We start from the raw sequence: 19,380 nt of genomic DNA, 5'->3' as shown, positions 1-19,380 counted from the left end.
GGAAATACTCTCCTGTCCAAGCTGCCTAGACATTAAGACTTCCACCTATTTATATTTCTTAAATGTGAAAATTATGACTCCTTTCTAGCTAATGTCTCAACACATATCTCCACTGCAGAATGCTGCTAAATTGCAAAGTGCTGTTCACACTGTAAAGAGTAATCACACAACAGAAGTTCAAATACTTCTACTGCAATGACAGTGTTGCAAACTTCATCCTCCCTCAGATTCAGTGGTTTGGGAACACAACTGGGCAGTGCAGACTGGGGCAAAGTTAACATGTGCATCTTGCTGGAACAAAGGACTTGTTTTCAAGAACTCTCTTACACTTCATGGCACCAGACGTTCTCAGCTGAGGAAATACTTTTTAAGAGGCAAGTTCTTGTGCATGCCTAATGAAAAACTTTATGGGAGAGAGGAACATACCAATACAGCACACCAGTAAACAAGACACAACAAAGTGGTGTTTGCTTTTAAGAAAGAAAACTGCTGTGACATCTCCATCCTCCAGTGCACTGATTTTTAAAAAAATGCTAGCACCAAAAACTAGTAACAGGAAAGTATGATTCAGTTTTAACAATTATCACAGGTGTATACATTCACACAATTCTTACGGAATCACATTCAGAAGGAACATCATTACATATTAATACTTGCAACACACAGCAATTCACTCGAGTGCACGCACTGAAAAAAATGAAAAACATAATAATGTACCAGCTTAGTGACAGCAAAAGGAAAAGTAAACATCCACAAACTGGCACGCTGCTGTAACCAGTTTTCAAGCCAAGATGTACATCTGAAGGGATGCACACCATCAGGACAGCATCCAGACCCACAGGAATCGGAAACTGCTGAAAGCTAGTGTAAGAGAAGCACTGAGGGAGGGAGAGTGTGAAGGGCACCAAGCAGATCCTTAACATTTCATGGCAGCTAACGCAGTAAGAAGAATGTCATGGAACAATAAAACACTTCACAAGTGGAAATAAAACTAGCATTGCTGGAGATAGTGCTTAAGCCTGAACAATGACATACTCCTCACTATTTTAACGTGTATTACCGTCACTTTAGAGGACACTGCAAGACACGTTTTTCAGAAAAAAAACCCCAACACCTCTCTAGTACATGTATAGCCTTCCCTAGAGTAAGAAATTATTACATAGACTTTTCTACAAGGCCTGCCATTGTATAAAACATGAGCAATGTATTAGGTTGAACATAACTGTCCTTAACTTTAGTCACTGTTCATTGAAAATTAATTGAAAATTTGATGCAAACAGCAATATACAAAGATAAATCTCACTGCAAACTTACTGTTCACAGCCTTAGCTGAAAGCAGAAACTTGAATGACAAACTGAAATGTTTTAACGGCATATCAAAGGAGAGAACTTAGGACAAATCACAAATATTCTAACATTAAAAAAATAAAGGTAATTTTCAGAAAGCTGACTAGACATGCAGGATATAATCAAACTCATGTTTCCAAAATACATAAAACAATTTAAGGTACTTCCCACAACCCTTCAGTATTATCATCCACAAACAAAATGCATTAACTAACCATACAGGCAATCACTGTTTGTGTCAATGCTTCAGGAGAGGCTGAAGCAAAAATAGACTTTACACTGTGCTGACACGGACTCTAAATACTCAGGCTCAGCTGCCATGTCTCACTGCAAAGCATCATGAGTAACACTGAAGAGTCACTCTTTCGTAAAACAGATACTTGACCATGCCCTCATCCTTCAGATTATTAAACTACACTGCTCTTCACCTTTATTAGTGTGCAAATGCAAAATATTATCAAGGCACAGATTAATTCTAAGCAGTGCTCTATAGGCATAATTTCCATCTGGAAGTGACCTCCAGATGCAAATACATACACTCTTAGGGACAAGATCCAGCAAAGACCTGGGAGGACACTGAATCCTGCAGCACCATCAGACAGCTAGGCAAAACCCTTTGCTGACCACAAGGAGAAATTCACTGAAGACAGATTAAAAATCGCCCACTGTGACAACTCCAGCAATATTTGTTCTGGAGTCCTGACCAAGTGCAGGTGGGAGACAGTCACTGAGCTGTTCATTGGGACACACCAAGAACTGCAGCTTGAGACACCCAGGAATTTTAAGTTAAACACAAAATGAATGAGGGTGTTTAGGCACGTCCTGCACAGACAGCTGCTAAGCAAGGGATTTCAGAACTGCAGTTTGGATTTTAGTAAATCTTATTTAAGCTCCTAAGTCCTTTATCGGATCTTACCCTAAGCACCTCACTGCAGGTGTAAAATACATAGCTAAATGCCTGAATATTCTGACTACATCATTCACTGCCCTTGGAGCATTAGAAGATGAGCTTTCTGAAGACCATAGTATATTACAGCTTATCTAATTTCCTGGACCAGTATTACCATTATCATTAGAACCTGTAGTCTTAATACAGTAAGAGGAATAAGTAATGTAGTTAGTGAGATGCCTACCAATAGTGACATCCCTTTAACTTTACTGTATTGCTTCATTTCCATAACAATGGAAACAATCCAAAGACCCAAACAATGCATAGTATTTTGTCCTCTACTCAATGAAAGGAGTGCAGAAATTACCTGGTAGTCCAGAATGCTAAATCCAAGTCCCATACTCCCTTTCTCCAGCTCAATGTGCTGTATTTCTGCTTCCCACATTGCCAAAGATGAGTTTTGCACCTCTTCTGTACTCTGACCCTCGTCAGCTATTTCCAGAGCTGTTCCCTCAGTGTCCGAGGAGCCAATGAACCCAAGTTCTATGTGAGCCTGAGAAAAACAGTGAATGTTCAATACAATGTAAATGTTTGTGAATCTGCAGAGACAAAACTTTGTTTACAAAGAACAAGATAAAAACTAAATTATGTGCCTCTAAACACAGAGGAAGTGCAATCACTCAGTAGAGTGACACAAGTATGTCTACCAGAGAACGCACACACAGTTCTCTAAAACACAAACCCAGAAAGCAAAGTTCAAAACCACATAAAATATAATCAGATTCTAAAGAACACACAGATCAGGTTGCCATACGCCCTCAGCCCACCTACAAAACAGAAGTTTTGGTTAGATAGACCTGTGTAACAGAATATTTCTGCCCATGACCTACCATACCAGGATTGCACAAAATTTGCCTTTTTCTTTTTATCTGGTTCCAAGTCCTAAAATACTAAAATGTATTTCTAATCTTGTACAAGAACTTTTTTTTTTTTTTTCCTCAAGGAAATGGTCATTTTCTCAGTGAATTTAAGACAAAATACCTTTTCTGTGAGCTGAACCTCAGATAGACTTAGACTCTCCAGCACTTCTGGGTGAGTGATGGGGGGAGACACTGGTCGGCAGCACACCATTGTCACCTTAATAGGCAGTTCTTTCAAGATATTTACCACATCCTTGTGGTTTTCTCCAAGCAAAGAGATCTCATTCACCTCAATAAATAGAGAACACACAGTGTTTAGAAGTACAGTGAAGAAAACTAGGTAAAAAAAGCCCTAATTCACTAATCACCTCCATTGAAAACAAAACCCAAACCTCCCAGTAAAGAACATTGTCAACCCTTAATTTCTACTCAGTTTGGTGCTCAGAATCAGCACCAAGGCATGTTTTGAAGGAGTAGATAGTCACGTAAATTACATGACATCACCCTGCAAACACCACGTACTCTGTCACTTTGTGTTTCTTGCTTGGTGTGAACCAAATTCACATTTCACTTCTAGGAAAATCATTTAGAAAAGTAAACAGTTTAGTCCCTTCACTGCATAGGGAAATTCCTGTTAAATCTTGATGTTTTCCCTAGGTATTCCTTTTTTGTGACCTTGAGCCCTATCTGAAAAACCAGCTATCAGCTGAGAAACGCATGTAAGGACATATATTCACAGAAATATGCTTAAGTACATATAAGTAAGTGCTCAAGCACTTCTGCTTACAGCTGGTATTCAGGGAGATATGCAGCATTTGCAAAGTCATAACCCTGTAAGAAGCAAGTCACTGCTCAAAAATCTTACTGAATGCAGACTAAGATAAAGCAGTAGTTTCTTCTTACTTCCAGCAGCTCATCTCCACTGAACAGCTTGCCACTTCGTCCAACTGGCCCCTCTGGTAAGATAGATCTGATGAAATGGTGTCCCACTGTTGCTTCAAGGCTTATCCCTAACCCACTGCTTTCACTGAATTTGTTAACTACAGCCACCTAAGATAAGATTAAGAAATTATTTCTTTTGACATATTTACAACCATACCTGTTACTTTCTGTTTCGATTTACATACAATGGCGTTAATATTCCAGAAGTGAGCAACCAGAAATATTGTCACATGTAACATGACGGGTAAGGTAAAAACTGAACAGTTGGGTAAAAAAACCTGATAGTCAGGTAAAAATTGAAACTTTGATTACATGCCACTTCAGCATAAACAAGTGGGGACTGTATATGACAACAATACATCTAATAATACATACTTCTGCAGAAACTACAGTTCTGGGGTATAAGTTTGAACTAAAGTCCTAAACTCAGATACTGCTTTTCAGCTGTATCTATAGTAAACGTCCTATGCATTATTACATCAAACAATTCACTCAGTATGCAGAATGGGTAGGACATTTCAAGCACTAGCTTCAAATTCTGGCTAATGACAGGAACTTCAAAGTTCCCCTGAAACACTGTTTTTTCTCTAATACTGAAGATTATTATTAGATATTAATATATCTAATCCTTGAAGTTAGGAAATCTGTGAAACTATTTAAAGGCACGATAACCTAAGAAGCCTGTGATTATTTTGCTAAAATCAATACAGAAAAATATATATCTATATTAAAAATTCATAATCAACAAAAAATAACAGACTAAGAAGCATACGTCTGATTTTTATAAATAAAGGAACAAATATAATACAAATATATTTCTATCTATTTATGTTAGCAACATAACAGGGGGACAGATCAAAGGGCATTTTAATAGTAATCAAAGTTCACCTACCACTATTTCATAATTCAAACCCATAATCCTCTGCCACTTTGCCTTCACAGCTGCTTCTTCTGTAGTAGTTAGCTGGAAATCTAAAAGTTATGTCTGAGATTACTGTGACAAGAAGTAAAACATCATGTCTGTTCCTATAACTGATAAAGTATACAGACTATGCAAGATTACACAATCATTCCCATGATGCCAGAACTCTTCAAAATGTGACTGAAGACTTTGTATGTTTTGTCTCACCAGGCTTGGGTTTACCACAGGTAAAATTTGCAGAATACTGTTATATCCCACCTCTGCAAAACTAACTGTATTTTGAAAGATATGAAGATCATTCAAAAAGTGTGGTGTGTGCAGCTGGGAGGAAAGGACACATATTTAAACCAGCCTCAGTGCTGAGCGAAGCTATGCAATTTTACAAGACAAGGGGCACAAAGCAAGTGAAAACATTACACGCGTGTGCTGTGTATTTGTTAAACCAGACTGTATGTGCACTGATCAGATTGGTTCAAGGGGGGGTGGACAAAATACTTTCATGTATGATACCACATACTGATCCTTACACAGCACATTTAATAGAACCCTACATATTCAAGGTCCATGGTCTGTGCTGAGCCTACAGTAAGTACCAGAATAAACTCTTCAGATCTGAATTCTTGTCACAGGTGAAGTCTAGTATCTTCACTACAAGGTTAAGATCCCAACTCCTACAGACTTTTAGTTAGAATTTAAAGTGACTAATGGCCTCAGACAGCATTTTAAATCTAGTTATTGCTCAGAAACATTGCTATAAATAAAGCCAGGTGTTGTGTGGCATTCAAATATAACAATACTTTCCCCAAAGCAGAGACCCTGGAGAATCCAAAGAAAACGTCTTAAAAAGAAACTCTTCAGTTATCCCAGATAATTTGACACCTTGGAGTTACAAAAACGTATGTGTTACAGAACTAATACGGGTGATGCTTTTCAGCTTCTGAAAACAGACCAAGTGCCGTCTCGATCTGGAAAACATATCACACTGGACTTCTGAAATGCAGCACAGTCATTGTGCTCACAGTCTTGAGCCATTAGGCTCAAGAGAGAAAGGAAATTACATATTAGTAAAGAAGAATTTCTACAAAGAGTATGGGAAAAGTCAGCACATATCAGTGCACCAGAACTGACAGAATTTCAAACTTTATCAGAGAGCACAGACTGAAATGAATACAAGTTCAGGAATTTGTGAAAAGGAGTTTATCAGAAGAGGTTGAAGTCCTGGAACTGGATAGCTGCAGGCAGCTGGAAAGATAAGGTATGCTGGAGAATGAGGAGGGAAAAAAGTTTAATACAGAACTGGATAAAACAAGTAGAAATACAAAACCAGACTAAAAAGAGGGCTGACCATGTAGCAAAAGCAGACTGCTTCATATGACACCTTTAACAAACAATTATCTTCAGACACATACAGTAGTCAATGATCTTACAGTACTCAAGAGTACATGTTTATATGATTACTTTCACTTTCTAGCTGTACTTCAGCTGCACAGCATAGAGATAGAAAAGCACACAAAAGAGCTGATCTTTGTGTAAGGACACCCAAGTGCACTTTCACAGAATAAACCAGTAAATGTTGACAACCTGTTTCCTGTTGTTTCGTGTCTTCTTCAGTATATACCGTACTGGCACTGCATGGCAGTGATGGGGATCCCTGTTCTGTTTCACTGTTATCTGCAAAAGAAGACAACGTTTTTTCAGCTATTTTATGTGTTTTAATATTCCTCAAGCTCATAGGCATGCCACAGGGCACTGACTCTTTCTTTCACTGGACTCCAAAGGATCCATATTTGGCAAATGAAATCTGGCACAAGGGGCCCAGAATAGATGCCATATTTCAAGGGCTTTGCCTTCTCTAGTGAATTTTTCAATGAAACAAGTATCAGTAGCTGCATCTGTATGTTTGAAAGAAAAGCTACTCAAAAACGTGTAAATATTACATTCTTTAGCACTCTGGTATTACCTTTTTTACCTTCCTCTTCTTTTCTTTGCACAACTCAGGAAGCTGACACTGAAAAACGAAAATGCTACAGACTTGGAGACTTGCATACCTGACAGACTTTTGACTCATAGAAAGCCTCTTCTAGCATAGAGTTCTGCTAGGTATGCTGCTGGCTGTCAGCCATCCTGAACGCCTTTAAGCTGAGCATTTCCTCTGTAATTTTTGCTAATGGTGAGAATGAAAGGGTGCTATACAGATTACATACTACTGGGTCTTTCAAAATTTTGTGAGGTGGGGATTATGTCTCAAGTCTATTAGTCGTAATATACTTCTGCTGACACCAATGTATAACACAAGTAGTTGAAAAACATCTGTCTGTGCATCCAGACTCAGTACAGACATTCCGTTCAAACAAACTGACTTTCAAGATCTGGCACACAGACTTCAAGATGTGCACAGTATAAGATTAAGTTTCACTAATTTCATCTCATTAGCAGCAAAACTAATATTGGTCATTGGCTTCTGAACTTTTATTTTTAGTGTCCTATTAAATCATCAATAAACTCTAGATATAGGCCACTCCTCTCATACCTCAAGGTTGTGACACTGACACACAAGAGTGAAAGGAACTGAGACTTGTTTTAGCTCATTGTGGAGGGCAACTCTTCGCTTGCTCTTGAATGCAGCTTCTACCCTTGAGCAGATATAAAACATTCACTGCCTTCTTAATATTCGAAGATTTGCAGGATGAAAGTCTTGAAGCAATTCAGCCTGAAGTGCAATGCAGTGCAAAGCTTTCAACACTTCTTTCAACACTAGGAAAATGTAGCAAATAATACCACTGTGTCTAAAAGATTAATCAAACCATAGTAGACCAAATTCTCCCCTCATGTACAACAGCTCTGCTGTCAGTAAGAGCTACCCAGAATGAATCTGGCCCATTTTATTTCCAGTTTGCAACTGAGAAGAAAAATGTTTCAAGCCAACTTTAAAGCAAAGCCAGTTTAAATTACCTTTGGCTGTGCCACCATCCATTGTTTGGAACAGTAAGTCCTTTTCAGGAGCACTGAAGTCGTCCTGGGGCTGAATATGATTTTCCTGCTTAAACCCTCTTCTGATCAAAGTGAGCCGAACTGTTTGTCCTGTGTGCCGCAAAACGTCAACCGCTTGCTGGTTAGTAAAACCCTGAAGATTTGTTCCATCCACCTGCAGGATTAAGCAGCTTTTCAACTCACAAGATACCACCCAGAAAAAAAAAAAAAAAATTCCTGGGCAAAATCATATGGTGAGGTCTTAGCATCTGGTAGCCTGAGCACAAAGCAAACAGAACAAAAACCTGGACTTAATGACATTGGATACACTAAAACCTTTCAAAGAAGTACCCAACAGCTAGAGAACAATCAGTACCACAGAAAAGTGGGGAGAAGAGCTTTGGGTCCCCTCGACAGTGGGGCCAGACAGCTCTGCTCTGTGAGATGGGAGGACGCAGCGCATGCTGTGCCGGGCATGCTGTACAGCCTGCCTGCTCAACTACTTCAGCCATCCCAGCCTCCGAGGAGAATATACTGGGTAAATAAACCTACACAGCCATGACCAGCAGAGCTGGGGTCGCACGTATGAGCAGACACACATCCATTCACTGTGGCAGGAAGAACTACAAAGCACAGCTATTCTCAGGCCAAGTAACCTCAGACAGAGTGAGATCTACTACCGATGAAGTCCAGCTTCCCAACCAAAACACTGCCCATATCAGCCAGATGTTATCTCTGGTCCATCATTTCGGTATTTTAAAGAACAAGATTTTGGCCTCTTCTGTTTGCAACTACCCCATCTCACTTACTCAGGGTTTTTTTCTGAAACTCAAGATTTTGCCATTGCTTGACTTCATACCATTATCTCTAGTACATGCCACATTTTATTTTCCTCCCTGCAAACTCCATATTATTCTACTCTTTCTCAATCTCACCCCTTGGTACCTTTAACTTCTGAAATACTTCTAATAACACTATATTCCCTGACTGCTGTATTATTTTCAGTCTATTTATATAACACACATATTCCATAACTCCTCCTGCATGAAGAATGACTCTCCCTGGCCCATTAATCATTTTGTTGTCCTTCTCTGAACTTTTTACAACTCCAGTGCTCTTCTAAACACAAAATAATTTAAAATGAGCTGGGATTATTTAATTTTTCTTCTGCACTTACAAAAAACATATTTAAAAAACTTTTATTATTGTTTGAGATCACACAAGTATTTTTCTCCTTCTGCATTAGAGGAAATTAAACTTTGAAATAATCAATTTTAGCCATTTGTACTCAGCATTTAAATCATTATAAAAACCCATGTATACTTCCATTTATAAACATACAGGCAAATTTGTTCTTGGAGGCACACCATAACTTGTTCTTAGTGCTGTCTTTGCACAAATGCAAGGTCAGATCTATGACAGCCACAAAACCGCAGTTTCTGCATTTGTGACCTGATTTCACCACACAACCAACATTTTAGACATGAAAATATTTTCTTCTTTCTCTGAGCAGCTAATACTTTAAAGACATACTTCTAAAAAATGTTTTGAAAACAGTAGCTTAATTTGAATCAAACTTTGAAACTTTGCCTTTACTAAGCACTCTAAAAGCTCCTACAGATAAGATACACACAACTCAGATTTTCTCAAGAAACAAGTTACACACAGGTAGCATAACCAGAAAGATAATGTGATCAAACACTTAGTCAAAAAAAGGACTCATCATTTCAGCACCAATCCTACATGTTTACTGTACAACTTAAAGTAGTTTTGCAGACAAGCGATCTCATTTCTTTCTGTGTTTACTTACAACTATAATTTGATCACCCACGTGGATTCTGCCATCATGTTCAACAGCACTGCCTTTTGTAATGCTTTTCACAAAGATACCAGAAGGTTCTGGGATGAAGAAACCAAGAGAAATTTACTAATTTATTAAGAAACAGTATAAATAAAGCAACAATCTCTCCAACTAATGCCAACAGTCGAAGGGAGAAAAAGAAAGAAAACCTGTTCTCCAGGTGAGATAAGGAAAGATTCATCAAGAAAATATACGCTTTAAGTAAAACATATAATTTTTCTAAAGGATAATCCTGATTAATGTCAGATTGCATTAGGCCATTTTTCATTCAAAATCTAGCAATGCCAAATTCCCAATTCCTGTTGCAAAAGAAGAATTATTGTAACTTATTTTGCACCTAAATGTTGAAACCAACATCAACCAAAAAACCCCTATCTCTGACTCTTGGTCAGATTTAAAACTGCAGGACAGAAAACTTTGAGTCCACTAAAGTGGTAAAGTCTTTATTTCCTGCTGCTTAAGAAAATGCATGTTTGGATTACTAAATGCAGAAAATTGTAAGCAAGCAGGACTACAACCTAGATTTCAACCAGCTTTTAACTACAGCTTTAAGTCAGTATTTGACCCAATTAGAAAAACAAAGACACAAGAGAACAACAAAAGCCTAGACACCAAAATAGTACCATTTCAGACAGTTACTGATTTTGAACCAGAAGAAACAATCCTATATATAAAATGCCTACAGAAGAGTGTTCTGTTTTTTTTTTTTAAATCCATTTCAGGAAAAACACACTGTAATTCGAAAAAACAGCTCAGTTAGGTGAAAATCTATGGAGTTCCTACACACACACTTCGCACAGTATACCTGAAAACGAGAAAAATACTTGCATGAACGGCATGAAATCAGGTCTGAAGGTCCCAGGCTTGTAACACTGGTATCAGAAATCTTAACAGAACCTAATTCCTCTCAACAAATGTTCCAACTCTGTTAAATGAATACGTTCAATGGGAAGATAACCCACTACAAAATGGGATTTAACATCTGTTAAGACACCCCAACACCTTTGCAGATCTGATACTCACCTCAGTATGACAAAAGCTAGCAAGAAGGAGGGATAAATCTGGTTTGCTCTAATGGCTATATTAAGCTTAGAAAGAACAAGACTGCAAATATATTTATGAGGTCATGACACTGACAATTCTTTTCTGTTTTTTTCTTAATTTGGCTGGTCTTACTGACTTCCAAGCATTTTTATATCCTGTAAGAGCTGTATGCTAACATGACAAGTTACTGTTTGTCATTCATGAAAGAATCAGCTGCAAATGTTCTTGTCCAGTAGTTTTATTGCTGCTTTTCTGACAACAAAGCTGTTCTTTAACTAAGTGTTAAGTTACAAAATTAAGTGAGAAGCCCAATTAGTTTCTAAAGCAAGAATATTTTCTAATGTGGTTACACGCAGCACCATAATTTGAAATCAAAGATTATACAAGACTGAGTTAAAATATGCTATCAGATCTAGCACATGCTCTACAACTTAATTTGCCTTTTAATGATACAATTGGAAGCTGCTAAAAAGTGGACTTAAGCAAACTGTAATCATCCTGTCCTATGCAACAGACAACACTGTTGAAATTTAGTTCAGCTTCTCAAATTATGTCTATAAACTGTCAATAATGTGGGATGTATCTATCCGTACATTTTTCTAACAATATATACATGAGTAGAAGTCAAACCAACAGATCTTTGAAAAGTTCCACAACACATTCGACACATGTCCCTTCCTAGTAGTACTGCATTTGGCAAAACCCTCCTAGTGAGGCCTAATGGAGTTCTGGATCATTTTTCTGAAAAATTATGGAAATCACAAAGTAAAAATACACAACTGCACATGAACACTGTTGCATTTATTTAACTGATTTATTGTCTGCAACAGTCCAGAGGTCAGTAAACATTTATTATATCCAGAAGTCACTAAGGAACATGCAGTACTATGAATATTATTTAAAAAATAATAACAATGCCTTCTAAAACACCTCAGAACACTAATATATTATCTTGTAAGAGCCTTTTAAAAATAAAGATGTAGTTTAAAAAGCCCAGCTAGTTCTAAGGAAAACGGCACAATCTATTTTAGAATTGTTTAGGAATTGTTATGCAAGCTTTAGACAAGAGTGAATACAAAAATCAATTAAAACCTGCTGAGGCAGGATTTTACAATAAAACTGATTGCTTCTAATCTCAATGTCCTTCTCACAAAAGAAAAACAATTCCATCTTCTTTACAAGCTCTAAAAAAAATCTAGATGCTAAAAGGTTTTTATAAAAACTAAAATTAAGTCTTTGATACACATTCAACACAGTACGCAACAGACTGGATAGTGAACTGCAGGAACTGATCATTACCTGTTGTTTTGTCTCCAATGTAACCAGCAATAGTTATTCCTAATCCCTGGTTGTTTTTAGTGAGTTCAACATTAAATTTCTCCCCATCTTCACAGCTATCAACAGAAGCATCTGCCTAGGAAGAAAAGAGTGATTAGAAAGGAAGTTGTTTTTTTTTAAAGATCCACCACATTCTTTGATGACATTAACAGGAAAAATTAGACACAAACACAAAAAAGAAATTACCAGCCTTGCTTCTGCTTTATTTGGCATTCAGCAGAGAAACTGGATATAGGTAAGGTTCCTCATTGTAAAGCAATGCAGGTCATGCCCTGCCTGCCCCACTGTCCCTGAGATATTACCCTCTAACCTATAAAATCATTATTTGATGATTAAAATGACTGGTGAAATTTATACAAACTGAACAATGAACCTCCTGCACAGTAAGTTACACAAACCATGCTTAAACATTAGAACACACAGTTTGCTGCTGCTCTTCTGAGACCTCCTCAGAACCAGTTTTAGTGCTGTGTTATTAAAAAGAAGAAAAAAAAGTCAAAATAATATTTTGTACTCTATTTAATTTCCTGTTCAATAACTTTAACTTTTTTTTCCTATGTATGCCAAGTTTAAAACAAGATAAAAGCTAATACTAGTGCAGCAATTATGTTTCTCAGATTTGAATGACCTAAAAACTTTGTTTTACAAAGCAGTAATTCTACTTCCAGCTAGTTAAATAATGACAATCTCCACTAGTATCTACAACCCTCTGAGTTTCAATAACAGAATTTTGGGGGTAATGAATTAATTTATTCACTGTTAATGAAAGTACAATAAATATTAAAATCGCATTTCAGCAATACTGCTTTCATACTAAAAGAAAAAAATCAACTTATAAAACTTAATTTCAACCTTTTTTAAAGTTTTTTTTTTTATTTTGATGTTTCAGCTGTCTAAAACACATAGTTACTAGCTACTTCCACAGCTTATATCTCTCAGTATATGATTACATATACAAGGCTTAAATTTAATTTTATTTATATGGGCACCAGTATTTATGCAGATACTTAAAATGGATATTCATAAATAATAGTACAAATCTATCAAGATCCTACTACACTCCTATTTTATTCTGTCTCATCTGCATGACAAATAGCAGATAGTATTTTTTAAAGTGCCATTATGGCAACCAAGCAGATATTAACTGAACCCAGTGTGACTAGATGAGCATGCATGTGCCAAAAAAAAAAAAAAAAAAAAAAAAAAAAAAAAAAAAAAAAACCACCTCAGAAGAGCTATTATGCTGTTTGACAAAAGAGAATCTGACTTCAGTTCTTTATCTGAACAACTCCTCCCAAAACCACAACCAAATACAAGAAAAATAAATTTCTACTTTTTTAACTACCTCTTTGCTTGGTAGATTATTTTTGTCACAGGTAATGCACCTGAAAAACTGCTCTGTAACCTCATGATTTTTTACAAGATAGACATGGGATGTGATGACAAGTGCCAACTTGGAAAGTCACTCTGCTCTTACCAACAGCTTTAAGATCATTTACCCTCCTTGTATTTGCCAGGAAGAAACAGAAAAACCAAGCTGCTTATATCATTATCTTCACTCTGGACCTGAACAATGAGGCTTGCACCACCATTAACTGGGTACTCCTTCCAAGAACAAGACTTTGTGCAGGAGCAGCTTAAAAATAGCCTGCCTCCTGCCAGGAAAGACATACTAGAAATGAGGTATCAAAGAACATGGAAATGAAGAGGAAGATGGCAAAATTTTGCCAATTGGTGGCTTTGAGCTCTTTTCTCAGTACTAGAAATCCCAGACATCCTTCAGCTGCAGATAACAGCCTCCAACATTGTGTCACATAACCCAGAAAGGCAAAACCTGAAGAAATATACAGAGATTAAATTACCAAATTCAGCTTCTCTTTTGAGACTGCTGCTTTTCAGACAAGTAATATTTGGGCTAAATATTGATCTCTTTATCTAAAATACAGCCAGGTCTTCATGCCTCTGAGTGCTGTAGAGACACAAACGCACCACTGTGTCTCTCCTTTCAGATATTCAGAAAACTCCATGTTAAGATTAACTTTCTTTGCCTTACAGTGAAGAGAGGATGAATATATGCTCGTTTTCCACAGACACCACTACAACAGACAGAGTCAAAATAATGGGAATTAGGCAAAAATTCTTAAAGTTGTTTATTTTTCCAAAGTGACCTTTATGAAATATAACTGGGAAAAGCATGTCTAGAAAAACAACAGGAAAAAGTAACACAAAAAATTCTTTGTAAGGCATAAACTCTGTCTACTAGTAGGATCAAAAACAACCACCTTCTCTCATTCACTTCCTCCATATATTCACTTTTCAATGTACCTGGTCATAATTATATGTGACAGAACACTACTGTTCCTGGCTCCCATGAAATCAGGCTTTTCTGCAAACATGCAAATGACCTGCTGTATAGAGGTTTTGAGCTGACATTATAATATTTACAGAATTTTTTAAGTGGCTCAAAGTTGAGGAGGAGCAACAACATAGACAGTACAACCATCAGCAGGGGAATAAGGGTAGCAGTTCGCTGACTTTTTTTGCAAAATATCTAGCAAATGAGCAGTACTAGGTGATGTAGGAAAAAGGCAGCATCTGTATGCTGGTTGGCACAGGGAGGAACTGTCTGATGGATGACTGAGATGATATGGAAATAAGAAATGTTTCGGGAGAGGAAAAGGACAGGCAGACAGAGAAATGCTACAGAGCCAGCTTGCACTGTCTGAAGAAAGGACTGTATGGCTTCAGTTATTCTCAATATATCACTGCACGATCACAAGTACGAAACATTATTCAGATCATACTTATGGAAGTTCTAATCTTTGATCCCAAAAGGCTTCAAGTGTATAGTTCCTTGCGCTACAGACTCATGACATTTACATTCTTCCAGACTGTCAGCTCAGAACACCACTAGTGGAAAACAAAATCTTGCCTTTTGAGAACATAAGCATGAAACACATTCAAATAGCAGTTAAAAGAAAAGGAAGTTTCAAGTAAAAGTTTGCCATGAATTAAGTATATTCTCTGTTGCTTACCTGTTTCTCTGGTGTGGAGATGGGTACTGGTGTACCTGGAGGGACTGCTGGTGGAGGCGGCTCCTCAACAGGACCTCTTGCAATTACCAGTTTCACTCGATTTCCACACTGCCTCAGAACTTGTGCCACCTGCTCACTGCTCATTCCAGTTAAGTCTGTATCACCAATTTTCAAGATGTGGTCTCCACTACATAGTCTCCCATGCTGGAGGAAGAACAGTGATGAAAAAAACCCTATTAACTTCCTGACATTTCTCCCACATACCATACAATTAGAAAAAGAGCACATAGCTTTAGTCACTTTTAAGACACATTGAACTAGGTGACTTTTTGGGTGCTAAGTCAACATCTTGATAACATGGGGAAGAAAAGTAAGTTGCCTAATGGCATGCTACTTCTACTAGAGATTTCCCCAGAAATATCCAAGGCATACTTTTCCATTCAATCAGCCAGCCAAGCACAAAAAAAAAAAAAAACAACTGTACGTAGATTAGAGAACTTCAGGTTTCATTTCCAAACACACATAAAAATGTACATTCAGCTTTGCACCTAGTTAAAAACTCATCCTCAGGATTAACCATAACATCAAAATAAAATACATTTCTCCCTTATTGTTATTTTTATTGCTTTACACTGGTTTACTCCTCTAATGATTTACCTTTAATCATTAAAAAGCTTCACATTAATTTAGCCCATATGAGAAGCATGGAAGAGTCAGGTATGTGAAAGGAACCCCACCTTTCTGCTCAGTGAAAGAATGCACGGACAGGATTTACTGCTGCACCTCCAGGCTGTCTTATCAGGCCTCCTCTTCCGTCACTGGAATATTGACCAATCTCTGTGTCTATTCAGTCCTTGACCATCATTAACACAGTCCTAGACACTTGTCCAGTGAACAAGTTTGAAATGAGCTTGATCACCAAATTCAATTTGCATGAGCCCTTAGGCAGGAGCAGAGCCTGTGTCTGGAAACAGATGCAGGAAGCCACACACTTGCTCCAAGCTTCAGAAAACCCAGTGGAGAAGGAGATGCTTCTTGGCTTCTGGGGCAGAGCAAGTAAGAGTTTATGTCTGGTCCCCACCCCTGCATCACAACCAGTATACTCATGAAAAAATTACGAGTCTAAACACACCCGCACCAAATATGTATAATGTAACAGGTTTGGAAATGTGATTTAGAGCCTAATCCAGCTTTCAAGTTCAAATGCACAGATCCCCTACACTACACACACCTTTACTGAGGATGATTTTCACCACTTACTCTCTGTTTTTTAACACTTATGAGGGGAAAAGTCACCATTGTTTAGCATGATTATAAAAGCTTAAAGTAACTTCATACCTTACTGCATGGTAAACAGAAGGGTAGGTTGAATTTACCTGATCAGCCACCCCTCCTGGGAGGATGGTTTTAACAATCACTCCAGTTGACTTTCCTCCCACTATCCCAAAACCCAGACCCGAGCCATCATTCACCAACTCAATGGTCTCCACATGCTGCCAGTGAACCTAAACAAATAAATATAAGCTTGCAAATGATTAAAATAAGGACATACATTTTAAAACTTGTAAAGTATTTTCTCTTATTTCGTGGATAAAAAAAGGTGGGAGGAAGATAGTAATACGGGACTTTTCTAACAATTAATATTAGGTGTAAGATTACATAATATTTAAGCAATAAATTGCTCATCTGTAACAGCTGGAATTTCTCTGGTACAAATCAGAGCTGGGTCAGGCCTTTCAAGAACTTGCTGAATGAATTTAAGCAGTAACCTAGGACTGTCCACCACCATGCCCCAGTACAGCCAGCAAGAAAAATACTGCTGCTAGGACATGTCACAGGACTGGAAATTACAATCTTCAAATAAGTGCATGCTCACATTGGCCACTGTAACGAAGCACAGGAGAAAGCATAAACCCAATTAGAAGGTTAAGGCTGAAAGCAGCACTAGGTATTGTGAGGTAGGTATTAGCAGAATTGCTCCCGTGTAGTGAACAAAGATTTCAGGGTTGTTCAGTGCCAAAAGCACTGGAATGAATAGCTCTGATGGCAAGCTTCACATTCCGACAGGAAGAAAACTACTCTAAAAGACAAACACTAGCTTGCTTGTGTGGGCTGGTACTGAAGGGACTAGTGGAAGCTCCTGGTATTGTTTCTCCTGAAGAACAAACTGCATCATAAGCTCATCTGAAATTTAAAACCACAGATGGTGCTCCACCAGGTAGGATCTTGTAAATAAGCAGTTATTTTAGAATAATCAAGCTACTGCAAATTCAAAGCCCTGTGGTATCTGTTTGGGAAATTGCAGTCTTAACATAAACCAACCACAATCAAGCAAAGCCTGAAGGCAAAACAACAGCTCCAGACAAGCTGCTTTCTCCCAGCATTTGATAGCAAAGGGAACACAAGGACCGGGAAAGGCATGCATAAAAAAAACCAGAAGGACCTGTGGTAGGTTTGAAAGGAATGTTTTTTTTTTTTAAACAACAGAAGTTGTTTGGAGAACATGGAGGCAATCACATAGAGAAAGAAATGTGTCACAGCAATAAGTGAGCAGGCCTCCCCTATGTGCTGACAAGAAAAGTTAGGCAAATCAGTTTTATTCTTGCACACAGAAGAAAAGAATAATTCTGGAATTTCTCTCTAAATGTTTTATGCTAGTGTTTAAAATAAACACTAAAGTAGCTGCTTTTTCCAGACTGATTGCTTCTGTACACTTCTGATTATCAACTCCCTTAAAGAAGAGACATAGATGACTTAACAACAAAACCTACAGAAACCAAAGCCAGGCTGTTTGATCCCAGGACAAGCCATTACACGAGTAAGATACCAGGAAGAGAAAGTGCAGTTAATATCACCATGTTTCTGGGCCATGGTCTCTATACCTGGATGTGCAAAAGCATTCAAAATAATGGATATGTAGCAGAGTTGTTTTCTGGGGGTCCTAAAGCATGTCCTCACACGTGGCATTTTGATTGCTAACAGACAACAGTGAAACAAACAGAGAAGCCTCATCTGGCTCGTGGAGCAGACCAGACTGCAATGCCACAAAAATCTGTTTGCCAAAGCAGAAGGCAAAGGGAAAAAAAGACCCTGTTTAATGCTACCTTAAAATAACGCTTCATAAAGGAAGGTAAACATCATGTATTTGCATTGGTGGATACAGAGAATTTGGCAAATGTGAAGAAGGAATATGTCCAAGATCAAGATACCCCCCAGTAAGCCCAAATATTTTCTGCTCTTTGCATGGGAAAAGGTACAACGAAGGTAAGTAGAAGAAACATCTCAAGAATGTGGAGGTAATGTACGTACAATTTACAAAAAAAGTCTCAAAATACTAGATGCAATAAGCACATACACACCCAGAATTGAATACACAGGCATCTGGGGTATACTCACCGGGTTGGAATGGGCTGAAACTGTGCTAGCAGCAGATGGAGATCGGGAAACTACAGGACTGATGAGCTGAGGATACGTGCCTCTGGCCACAACTAGCTGGACATTATCTTTTGCTTTCTGTAGGATGCTGATAGCCTGTTGATGTGTAATTGTCTGATCAAGGGCTTGTCCATTAATAGCAAGGATTTGATCTGCTTCCTTCAGCTTTCCATCTCTGTCATGTATGTGTAAACAGGGAAGGGGGACAACAAAATAAACACAAACAAGAAAAATCAAAGTGTTGCTACAGAAATTACAATATTTTGACAATTTTCCAGTATTTTTAATAACCTGTCCTCTATTCCCCCACAGCTTTTAATCTCTCCCTGCAGTTTTGCTGAAAGGGGCTGATGTGGTACCCTGGTAATCGCTTCCTTTGAAGCTAATCCCACTGCTACTTTTCCCTTGGCTACTACCCCCTAGCTAGCTTTCTTCTCCCTGTACCCCCATGCGAGACTAAGCATATTAGATCTCAGTCACTCCAAACCGTAGCCTGGGAACTTATGTTTATTTTTGACTTTGAGCCTCTTGCTCAACAGACCAAGTGCTCCACTTTGTTCAGTGGCCCCATTCTGAATATTCATCAAACCACAGAGTGGAACACACTTCCATCAACATTAAGGAAACAAATTTTGTTTTGCACAAAACCAAGGAGAAAAAAAAAGGGGGGGGGGGGG

At 38.0% G+C, this 19,380-nt stretch overlaps 1 protein-coding gene across 1 annotated transcript in view; it reads right to left on the bottom strand.

Annotated features, from left to right (window-relative positions):
• The window catches only part of MPDZ (multiple PDZ domain protein), an 85,368-nt gene that overhangs the window by 53,385 nt on the left and 12,603 nt on the right, over positions 1-19,380 (bottom strand). Inside the window, exons 5-15 of the mRNA XM_010143201.1 lie at positions 18,665-18,878; positions 16,645-16,773; positions 15,269-15,472; positions 12,195-12,309; positions 9,801-9,889; positions 7,973-8,165; positions 6,602-6,691; positions 4,991-5,070; positions 4,060-4,206; positions 3,278-3,445; positions 2,604-2,789 (exon numbers count right to left, since the gene is read on the bottom strand). Coding sequence (XP_010141503.1) covers positions 2,604-2,789; positions 3,278-3,445; positions 4,060-4,206; positions 4,991-5,070; positions 6,602-6,691; positions 7,973-8,165; positions 9,801-9,889; positions 12,195-12,309; positions 15,269-15,472; positions 16,645-16,773; positions 18,665-18,878 — 1,615 coding nt within the window. The remainder of the gene's footprint in view (positions 1-2,603; positions 2,790-3,277; positions 3,446-4,059; positions 4,207-4,990; positions 5,071-6,601; positions 6,692-7,972; positions 8,166-9,800; positions 9,890-12,194; positions 12,310-15,268; positions 15,473-16,644; positions 16,774-18,664; positions 18,879-19,380) is intronic.

This window comes from Buceros rhinoceros, unplaced genomic scaffold (genome assembly GCF_000710305.1).
Source record: "Buceros rhinoceros silvestris isolate BGI_N320 unplaced genomic scaffold, ASM71030v1 scaffold7829, whole genome shotgun sequence".
NCBI lineage: Eukaryota > Metazoa > Chordata > Aves > Bucerotiformes > Bucerotidae > Buceros > Buceros rhinoceros.
The sequence above is the reverse complement of the archived record's forward strand: the minus strand, read 5'-3'. Positions and strand labels throughout refer to the sequence as shown.